General features: G+C 42.5%; 1 protein-coding gene across 1 annotated transcript in view; it reads right to left on the reverse strand.

Annotated features, from left to right (window-relative positions):
* Positions 1–11,718, reverse strand: part of DOCK10 (dedicator of cytokinesis 10) — a 252,381-nt gene extending 240,663 nt beyond the window's left edge. Inside the window, exon 1 of the mRNA XM_021682949.2 lies at positions 11,596–11,718. Within this exon, the coding sequence (XP_021538624.1) occupies positions 11,596–11,718 (123 nt within the window). The remainder of the gene's footprint in view (positions 1–11,595) is intronic.
* Positions 11,719–11,882: the final 164 nt, after the last annotated feature.

Raw genomic sequence — 11,882 nt, forward strand, 5'->3', positions numbered from 1 at the left:
GGCCAGGGCACAAGAACTGGAAAGTTCCCTCTCCTAACGCAGATGGGTCTTTCTATTCTCGGAAGGAAGGCAAAGAGGGAAATGAGACTGCAACCTTGCACTGGAGCCCCCACTAGGTTGGAAGAACCTGTCTCGCACACCTTTGTCACTGCTGACTGTCCTTTTGCCAATTCTTATCCCCTTGGCCCGTCCTGTGGGTATATGAACAACCATTCCCTCCATTACATCCTCGACAATCACTTTGTGCTACCATTTTCATCAATGAAAAACAAACTTGCTTGTAGCCTATTTGAACCAATTCTTCTGGTTGCTAAAAGCAGATATCTTAATCAATAATGGTGTTATTAAAATGAAAAAAATATGCATATTTTAATTCTGTATGAAAACCTCTTTAAAAGAATGAGAACTCCCTAGGTTTTTAGGACTAAAGCGTCCTTAAAGGTCTCAGTGTCTAACCTTTTTTTTTTTTTTAATTTTATTTTATTATGTTATGTTAGTCACCATACATTACATCATTAGTTTTTGATGTCGTGTTCCATGATTCATTGTTTGCGTGTAACACCCAGTGTTCCATGCAGTAAGTGCCCTCTTTAATACTCATCACCGGGCTAACCCATCCCCCCACCCCCTCCCCTCTGAAACTCTCAGTTTGTTTCCCAGAGTCCATAGTCTCTCATCAACCTTCTTGTTTTAAGGACACGGAAACCCAAAGAAGCTTAAAGTCTTGGTCAAGGTGGCACAACCTGGAGGCCACTGCTTCCTAATGGCAAAGAAGATACAACAGTTTTTTGGTTTTTTTTTTTTCAAATTGATTGGATAACAGCAACATAATGGTTTTGACTTCAAAAAACTGAAGTTAATAAATGAACCTTTTGCGGTAGCACTCAGAAAGGTCCTGAAAGAACCTCTCTGTCCGTATTTTGCCAGTTGGCCAGTAAATTTTATTACTAGTATTTTCACATACAGGGAGACCTTATAAGCCATGCATACAGATATGCTTTAAAGCAAACTGGAATACTTTTCATTTGGAAATGAAATCCTCTTTTGAATAAATGTCAGATTTTTATTTTTATTTTTTTAAAGATTTATTTATCTATTTGAGAGAGAAAGAGAGAGCGAGCAGGGGGAGGGGCAGAAGGAGAGAGAGAGAGTCTCAAACAGACCCAACACAGGGCTTAGTCCCACGACCTTGAGATCACGACCTAAGCTGAAATCAAGAGTTGGATGCTTAACCGACTGGACCACCCAGGTGCCCCTAAATGTCTGATTTTTAAATAAATAATGTAAAAGCATAAACATAAATGACTTCAAATATTAGGTATCCGTATTTGAATTTTTTTCTTCAAAAAAGTCACTGGGCTTTCACATCACTCTTCATTTTTGTGAAGGTTACTCAGCTGTAAACAATTTTCTCGTTCTAAAGAACAGTGACAAAGGGACTTTTAAGAGCTAATCAAATTAACAATGGATGTTCAAAAATAATTTATTACATTTCATTGAGTAGTAAATTTTGTTTAAGTTTTTTGTTTGCTTGTTTGCCACATCAAATGTTCACGCCTGTGTTCTTTATATAGAATGTGTGATTTGAAAGGCCAAAGTCACTGGCCATTTTGACAACCTTAATTAGCCACTTAAATTGGTAATTACTAGAATAATTATATAAAGAAAAGATCATTGTGCCATCGTAAGTGGTGTCATCTTTTTAAACAGACCGCCCTCCAGATCCTATTGTTAAACTCTGCCATTTTGGTGTTTAGCTTAAAGAGCTGCCAAGCTTCCCAAATTCCATGTCAGGAGAGGTGGTATGTTGAAACTGAATTAGAAAAACTGACTATTTTCACATTTAGCAGCACAACTAAAGGAACTTTGCCTAATTTGGGTCCATTAATTCTTCTAGTCTCAGAGGTGTTTCCACTTCAATCCAATTGCAAAATATTAACATTTTCGAAGGCAAGTGTTTTTCTCTATTGCCACTCAGTCACATTCATTAAATTTTATTATTTCTACATCATTTAATGTAGGTCAACATGTCGCGTCCAGCAAACAAGCATTTCTTTCCAGCTGACTGACGTTGAAGTGAAAGATAAGAGCAAACAAATCTCACTTTAGTGGGAAAAAAAACTCCTCTCATTTGTAAACATGAGCATCAAAACCAAGACTACAGAAGACAATGTAGCAGATGTAATGCTGCAACTCAATTACTCCATGCTTATTGTGTCAGAAATGTATTTCTATAGAAGAAGAATCAAATGATGCCCCTTTCAGAGTTGAAGGAGGCTTTGTTTGCAAAGCTTAACCCACTCCTAGGAAAACGACTGAGCACGGACACAGTGTCCAAAGCTGGAGTCATTCCTGATATCCTGCATTACTGAGAAGTCATGAATGAGGAATGGTTGAGCAGAGCAAAAGTGGCCACAGGTCTTCTCTTGTTAAGAAGCTCCTTTCCAAGACCTCTTCCCATGGCGAGTACTCTAGGGTTTCCTTTTCTGTCCTTGCTCTCTCTCGCTTGGATGCTAACTGCATGTGTAATGAGGCTTGCCTGCCTGCCCATCTGCCTGGGGGAACTGGACTGCAGGACAGAGCAGCTGTGGAGAACACCGGCTCTGGAGCTGGGCTACCTCCCTGTGGCCCGGGATCCATCCGTGACTAGTCATTTGATCTGGGGTAAGCCCGACCTCAACACATCTCCTTCCTCGTCTCTAGAATACGAATAAAAATACTTTATTGTGTGCTTGTCATGAGGATTAAAAGAGATTGTACGAGTCAAGTCCCTGGCACACAGGATGGGCTCACTATCTTTCCGGGTGCACTGTGAAGAAGATGACTCAAGGGACATCATTAGCAGACGCCGACAAACTGGCCATTTGTAAGTCATAATTCCATTACAATCGCTCACTAATGTGCAACCAGCCCACTCTCCTGATGCTGCTTTTAGCACTTCGTTTGCAGTGAAAAGGGAGACTCCCCTCCCCTTCCTTTCATATTGTAAATAGAGTCTAAAAGTGGTGAAATAGACACATCTCTCAGGGGCACATATATCTGAAAGGAGGAAGTTTGGGAAAGAGAAACAAGAAATTAAATGAGTAAAAAGATCTACTTCGGGTGGTGGTCGGAGCCATGAAGAAAATAAAGGATAATAATGGAACACAGAAAGTTGCAGTGGAGGGAAGGCTGAGGAACATCCTTTCATTTGGTGACCCAGGATGACTTCCCTGAGAAAGTGACATCTGAGAATCTGACAGAGGAGAAGCTGTGAGAACTCGGGCAGAGGAATGGCAAATGCAAGGACCCAATCATCTCATCCCCTAATTTCACAGATGAGAAAACGGAGATTGCTGAAGGACGCATGACTTGGCAAAAAGTCACAGAGCCAGGGTTGGAATTCTGCTGTCCAGACTCACAGGCTCTGAGATTTCCTACACCAACTCCCGAATTGGCCAGATTGTTCAAAGTGCTCGTGGACAGTGGAGGAGAGGAAAGAGCATCCCAAAACAGGCTGAAAGACAGCCAGTCAAAGGAATTCTGGACCATATCATAACATGCGGGGATATCTAGGTCTTTAACTCCAGAGAATTCCATCCTTAGAACATTCCTATGTGAAGGAGAGACATCATGTTTTTCTGAGACTCAGTGACTAGAAGAGAAAAAAAACCCAACAAACTTTCATGATTTTTTGATTCTAGCAATCAGATTTTCTGGAACAACCAATTATTTTCAAATCACTAAGGGTTTCAATGATAGCAACATAAATCTTATAAAGCAATGAAGAATCATTATTGCATGTCCTTCATGAGTTGTAGTGATCCTGCTTTAAAATTCTCTGGTAAGCAGGGTAACACTGGCCTCACCCTGGAACTCATCTTCAGGACTGTAACCTGGGTCAGAACTTTTGCAGATTCAGACTGCCTATTTCATATATGTTATGGAATTTTTTACTTAACCTGGAAGCTAAGATTGTACTACAGTTAAGGTGCTGCGTGAAGGAGAAAATATAACACAAACGATCAAGGGACTTTCCAAAGTCACTTAGCAAGGAACCAATCCCATTTTCATACATTTCTAGGTGATCTAAACTTTATTTTTGCCTCAAGCAACTTTTTCCAAGAGTCACGGAATAAACTATACTGTATTGGAGCCTCACACAATTGCCTTTGACAGACAATATACTGCAAAATTATGGCTACAGTTGTAGCTTATTTTTTGTGTTTCTCAAATGTTAATATGTTTATAAATTACCAGAGGATCTTGTTAAAATACATGTTCTCGTCTAGTAGATTTAGCATGGGGACTGGGACTCTGCATTTCTTTCTTTTTTTTTTTTTTAAAGATTTTTATTTATTTATTTGACAGAGAGAGACACAGTGAGAGAGAGAACACAAGCAGGGGGAGTGGGAGACGGAGAAGCAGGAGAGGGAGAAGCAGGCTTCCCGCAGAGCAGGGAGCCCGACGCGGGGCTCGATCCCAGGATCCTGGGATCATGACCTGAGCCGAAGGCAGACGCTTAACGACTGAGCCACCCAGGCGCCCCTAGGGACTCTGCATTTCTAACAAGCTCCCAGGTGACTCTATACTGCCCTGAATGAGAAATCACAGAAAAAAAAAATGCCTTGTCTCTTGAGTCTCAGTATAAGTTAAAGTCAAACACGTATAGAGCAAATTATTTTCTTTTACACTGCAGACCTCTTAATCTCATGGCTGATCACGTTTTCCTTTTTGACTTGGCTGCTAGGAAACAGTCTTAGCAAGACTGTAGGACTTAATGGTTATGCACTGTATTCACTAATCCTTCTCCATTAACCTACTCTTGACAACATCTAACTTTCCTAATATTGCTTTTTTGTTGTTGCTAATATTGCTATTTACCCCCTAACTCACTATACTTTTTATTGTTGCCTTATACGCATCTTTGTTAAGACACTTCGAATAACTCCTTTGACTAAGAAAGTGGATGAAAAAAGAATCGCCACGCAACCTAGTTAAATGAAAATATGTGCTCAAGGACACGTGATGCACTGGAAAATTTCAGGCACTTGTTGGAGTGGGGTGAAGTGATTGAGATGGAGAAGTAGCCTGTCCTAGTCAGAAGTAGACTGGAGAAGAAATAACCCCACCCTTTTTCACAATATGTTTTTGGCTTTGCCAGATAGATAGCATAGCGATGGCTGAGCAAGTTTATATTTGAAGGACTTAACAACTAAGCTCTGGTTGCCGTAAGAGGGTTTAACATTATTATGGGTACTTGGAACAGCTTCTTCTCTGGCTTCTAACCTCAGAGGAAAGCTGGAGTGGGCACTGATAGGTATTCTCAATTATCAATGGGAAGGACAGAGTTCCACTTCCTTAGGTAGAGCTAACAATCAGAGTGCAACATCAAGCAAACTCAACTCCTCATGCCTTCCACTTTAGAGATGCTGCTGGAAACCACTACAGAACTGGAAGGTAACGCTCTGCTAGTTACTATTTAGGATGCAAGAGAGGTTCTTTAACTTAGGTGAGGTCTTTAACCCTCTGAGTCTCAATGGCTTCCTCTGTAATTTGTAACAATAATAACATCCTCATAGGATGGCTCTGAGAATTACACACAGAACTCCATGCCAGGCACTTCGTGGGTTCTCCATCAGTGGTTTATCCTGACACATGTATTACTGCTCTTTCTCTTTGCGAAGCTTCAGGGAAAATCGATGTGAAGAAGAAGACAGCCAAGAACCACACTCTTTTTTTTTTTGTTTTTGGACCCATCTAGAAGTTGTCTGGATGCCCTGTTGTTACTGTTTATCTTCAAAGTCACTTTTGCAATGCACTTGAGAAGCAAGGAAAAACAGTAGTAGTTGATATAATCAATAACATTCAACCTTGATGTTGTAAACTAAGTGTTGACTTCTTCACCATGCCAGGGACGTTCCTCATGAAGGAACACAAACAACATAAGCCGTGTGATTATGATTTCTGCTAAAGTGTAAACAGCCTTGTTATGAAGAACCCTGTCAAAACCAAACCAAACCTGGGCGCCTGGGTGGCTCAGTTGGTTAAGCGACTGCCTTCGGCTCAGGTCATGATCCTGGAGTCCCGGGATTGAGTCCCGCATCGGGCTCCCTGTTCGGCAGGGAGTCTGCTTCTCCCTCTGACCCTCCTGACCCTCCCCCCTCTCATGCTCTCTCTCTCTCAGTCTCTCTCTCAAATAAATAAATAAAATCGTTAAAAAAAAAAAAAAAACCAAACCAAATGAGACTGTGCTGTGGGTACCCAACAGACAGACCTTCGCTCCACATCCTGCTTGAGCCCGAGCTGCAGACATTAAGACAAGTGTTCTCTTTTCATTATCACTTTCTGCATCTATCACTCACTCTTACTCCCAGCATATGACTTTTTGGAAATTCTAGTATCTCCCACACAAGTGTTTGAAGCCCCTCCTACTCTCAACCATTTACATATCATGAAGTTCAGAGGAGAGGAAATTCTTCCTTCTGCTCCTGTAAACATGTTTACAGACATTACTTCTCAACTGAAGATCTTTGGTCTGTCAGAGGTTCTGCTTCTTATTCAAAGCTCCCTAAACTATCAAAAGTAGTATGATTGGAGGACAGAAGAAGTTACAAAATGTCAAAGGAAAGTGAGTGTATGGAATTTTTGTGATTACTGAAGTCAATACTGCCCTTTCTCAACCACTTACCCTTTATGCTTTCTGCGTACGCCCATACCGGGTAAGTACAATCACTTCTGGGAGGACGTTTCCTCTTTAAAAGAAGTTAATAAGCAGAAATACCACATGATCCAGTAATTCCACTACTGGGTATTTACCCAAAGAAAATGAAAACACAAATTCAAAGAGAGATAGGCACCCGATGTATATTGAAGCATTATTTACAAAAGCCAAGATATGGAAGCAATCCAAGCATCCATCCACAGACAAATGGATAAAGAAGATGTGAGATATATATATAATATTCCACTATATATATAGTGGAATATTACTCAGCCATAAAAAGAAGGACGAAATCTTACCATTTGCAACAACAGGAATAGACCTAGCAGGTGTTATGGTAAGTGAAATAAGCCAGAAAAAGACAAATATACCTTATGATTTCTTATTTGTGGAATTTAAAGAACAAAACAAATGTACAAACAAAAAGACAAAAGCCTCTTATAAACAAAGAGCGAACTGGTGGTTACCAGAGGGGTCTTTGTTGGGTTGCTGTATGGATGTTGGATTATTGTATGGATGAAATAGATGAAGGGGAGTAAGAAGCACAAAGTTCCAGTTATAAAGGAAATAAGTCACAGAGATGAAAAGTACTATAGGAAATACAGTCAATAACATTGTAATAATGTATGGTGACAGATGGTGACTACCCTTGTCATGGTAAGCACTGAGTAATGTGTAGAATTGTAGAATTACTGTGTTGCACACCTGAAATGAATGTAACATTGTATGTCATTTGTACTTCAATAATAAATAAAAATAAATAAAAAAGAAGCTAATAATAATAAAAAAAGAAGCTAATAAAGTTAGTTACAATGCAATAATGACTTGCAGAGGAATTTTTGTGTAACAACAGAGTAAATGTCATAAATGCATTCAAGAGTGCATGTAAATAAAGTGGTTCCCATCTGGGAAATACATAAGAGGCTTTAGGTAAAAGTTGACCAGATGATTATTTGTTCCTCAGTCTTCCATTTCTCTGACTCATGCCACCACGTTCCATAACAAGCTCTATTTCTCTCAAAGTGACAGACCGAATGTGGTGTCAGCAGAAAAGTCATCATTTTTCTTTTGAAATGCTATCAAACATGTATGCAGAAAAGTGTACAAATCCTAGGTTTATAGTTTAATGAATTATAGAAAACTATATAAATGAACTAATTCACGCAAAAATACAAATACACTTCATACATTTTAAAAGAATAGCTTCCTGTAAAGAATTTCTAATTAGTGGCATTACAACTTTGAGGCCAACATGGCATGTATATTCAACCAAAGTAAGAAAACACTCAATAAAACTCTCCCATTGACATGGAAGAAATGTTTCTAATCATTTTCAGCTGAGATTCTGCTCTAAAGAAGCTTGCTTTGTGGGTCTACCATGAATGGGGTGTCTGGAAATTACTTAAACTCTATTCGATCCTGAGATGGGCCTCAGCATGAGTTGTGATTCATTTGTTTTCCATGAAAAAATTTTAGAATCACTAAGGAGCAAATATTTCTCTTTTTAAAATATATGACTTTGTTCATAACTGTTATGTATTATTATTATTGCTGTTTTTTCCTTTTTAAGAACTTCATTGAAATGCGGTGACATATAAAAATTGTATATATTTAAGGAGTACAACTTGATGTTCTGATACATGTTTACATTGTGAAAAGATCAGCAGGATGAAGTTAAATAACTTAACCACCACCCCTACATGGTTACCACTGTGTGTGTGTTGAGATTTTACTAAAAATCTATCCTCTTAGCTACTTTCAAGTATTCAATCCAGTATTGTCAACTATGCTTTTCATTGGATAGAAATCATTCATCTTGTGTAACTGAAACTTTGTAGTCTTTGACCACCATCTCTTCATCCCCCCACCTCCTTACCTCCTACCCCTGTAACCCCCATTCTACTCTTTCCTTCTGTGAAATTTACTATTTTAGATTCCACATAAAAGTAAGTCCATGCAGTATTCATCTTTCTGTGTCTGACTTTTCACTGAGCATAATGTCCTCTAGGTTCATCTGTGTCTCCAATGGCGGGATTTCTTTCTTTTTTAAGGTTGGGATATATACCACATTTTCTTTATCCAGTCATCCCTCAACAGACATTTAGGCATGTTTCTGTATCCTGGCTATGGTGAAAATGTTGCAGTGAGCGTGGGAGTGTGGATATCTCTTCCTAATTGTTCTTAAGAGGGATGCAAAATAAAGTTGGCCCAGGTGAGGTTTTTGCCTGCACGGGAGCCTGCCACGGTGCCTTGGGTTAAAACTGAAATCAAGTTTGCTCTGGCTTATAGCTCTACTTTCTTCAGCAACTGCCCTCAAAGTTGGCCTCCTAGTCAGCTGCTCTCACTCAGCATCTCTTTGCTCTGTGTTCTCCATAAGCCACACACATTTTGAAGCCTTCCTATCCTATGTGTATGTGTGTGTAAGAGGATGTATATATTATACACATATCCCATTCTCAGAGTCTGCAACTCGTAATTACCTTGTTAATCTGACAACCTTGTCTATTCTTATTGGATAGAGCAGAGGTCCAACACTACAACAATCTCTCTGTAACATTCTGGAGAATTTGGGTCCCCCAAACAGGGTTTTTAGAAAGGGCACTGTATGAATCTAGCAGCGAGACAGTTTTTCTCAATAGAACCTTCTAGTGTCTTTCAAATGTTCTTCAATATATGACAGCTTGCTCCAATACACACAATTCTACTTGACTGTATTGCAGTGGGCTACCCATAATCTTCTTCCCCTATCCTATTAACATTCTCCCTTGACAACCAGGATTTGAGGACTCGAAGTAACAAACATAAAGGATCTTAAGGGATTGGATCACGTAAGCCAGGATTAGTCTCCACACATAGTCCAATTAGAAGGTCTTAGGTTCAAAGGCGATGCTCTGCTCCACAGAATCCTACTGAGTGTGGGTGCCAACTCAGAGAACTCATCACCTTCCTGTTTCCTTTTAAGAGTTACCTGATAGAATGAAATTCAAAGCACGTGTCTTCTTGCTGCCAAAATCGCTGCCCAAACTGCCTGACTAGATGTGTAAGATCCAGTGAAATGTCTTGGCAAAAGCTAATTCAGGAGTGTTGGCCAAGGTGCTGAAGTGAGGGGAGGGAGGCAGGGACACCTTTGCCAGTGAGTCGGCTCCTCCCCCGACTCTTTGTAAGACACTGAGCTTATTCATTTTGACAAGATACCCTAGGATCTCAAGCCTGACATAAATTCGGAGTAAATAACGTGCGTGTATCTAGAACACAAATTCTTTATAGAAATTCTAGCACCACAAAACTCAGAAGAACCCCCTTAAAAACAAAACAAAAATCAAAAACAACGTTTAGAGCTGTTCATTCCAAGTGCATGCTACTTATTTCTCTGCACTTCTCTACCAGATCGGTCCAGAGATTCAATAAAACAAATCTGCAAAATAACGTTACTGTAAAGTTAATGGGAGGGAATGACAAATCCACAAAGCGGACTGATCATTCCAAAGTAAAATTTATTTTCTATGTATGTTTGAAGATTTTCTTATTATGTCTACTTTTACTCGAATTGAACCTTCCTCCCCTCCACCCCAAATGTCCTTTCTGACAGTTTATCCTTCCTGCCCTGAAATTGTGCATGCTGATATCCGAACCACCGGCAGCCCCTGGCACAGGGTTGGCGAACAGTTGAATCACCTCTGGGTAACTGCGGAGTGCAGCCAGGGGTAAGGAAAAGAGAAGGCACCCTGGCCACCAACCCTGGCCACACTCCAATCACCCCCACCCTTTTGGACATCTGATGCCTCTTCCCTCTGCCAGGCAATTAGCTTCCGTTCTGTTCAACTTTCCGACCTCTGGCTTTAGAGAAAAGTCCTGGCTGTGGGAACTGGCTCCGGGCAGCTCTTGGCTCCCTCTTCGTGGGTGACTGGCAAGAGTAACACTTTCTTTGACACTCTTAAAAGAAGCCGTTTAATTCCTAATGATATTTCCTGGCAATAAGGAAAATGAAACCCACAGCGTGGGATTCCGGTCCAGCAGAGGCAGGCCAAGAGTGCGGCTGTTGAGCCCACGTCTGACTGTAGCATTCTGCCCACTCGCTCCCCATTCCCTCCAGAGTTGATTTTTTTATTTTTTATTTTTTTTCTCTCCTGACACTTCCACCCTGCAGTGTGACACCTACTGGAACTTGTGAGCATCTGGAGACACACGGATAGGATTTGGGCATCGGACGGAATGGCTGGCTGTTGCCCCAGGGATTTCCCGCGGAAATCACCCAGAACTTAGAAGGCGTTTCAACGAGGAAGTAACCAGTAAAGCGATCTTGGCGGGAGAACCCCGTGAACATCTTAGAAAAATACTGTAAACCACTGGATACTTAATGACCCACGTCTCCTCCAGCCGGTTCCCCGGGCCCTTTCTGGAGGCATATAAAGTGGTTTGTGGCTTTTTACCGCGTGGACGGAGGGTGGTGCGAAGGACATTTGTTTCTGCGATAGCGTTAACGCGGGGCTCCCAGCTTCAGCCGGAGCGAGGACCTCAGGGTCACATCCCTTCCTCGCTGCGCACCAGTCGCCAGGGGTGAGGGACACGCGCAGACCTGAGGACAGCGGGGTTCCTTCCCGTAGACCCCCCTACCCCCCAGGTCACTGGCACCCCTCAACCTAGCGCCGATGTGACTCGCGAGGCATTCCCGCCACCTCCCCAGCCCCCAAACCCACACACGTCGTCTCCCACGCTCTGCATTTCTGAGTGTCCCCGGTCCCCCCGCGCGCGCCCCTGGCCAGGAAGCGTCGGTGGCGCTGCCTCGCGGAGGGGACGCGGGAAGGGACGCACTGGGCGCTCAGGGAGGCCAGGCTCGGGGCCCCGTGGCGCCCCGGGCGCGCGGGAAGGAGCGGAGGACGCCCCACACTCACCCGCTGCTGCTGCCGGCTGCTGACGGCCACCGCGGCGGCGGACGCGGCGCTGTGCCGGAGCTCGGCCGCCTGCCCGGGTCTCAGCAGGCTCCGGGTGAACCTGCGGGTCCGCTCGCCCGCCATCGCCTGCCGCGCCGCTCGCGCGGGGGCCCGGAGCGCGCGTCCCGCCGGCCTTCCCCGCGCCAACCTTCTCTACCCACCGCCGTTCAGGAAGCGGAACTCGGAGCCTCTCCCCCCCTCTTCCTCGCTCTACTCGCAAGAGGCGGGTTTTTCTCTCTCGCACCCCC

The sequence above is a fragment of the Neomonachus schauinslandi genome, chromosome 3, assembly GCF_002201575.2.
Source record: "Neomonachus schauinslandi chromosome 3, ASM220157v2, whole genome shotgun sequence".
NCBI lineage: Eukaryota > Metazoa > Chordata > Mammalia > Carnivora > Phocidae > Neomonachus > Neomonachus schauinslandi.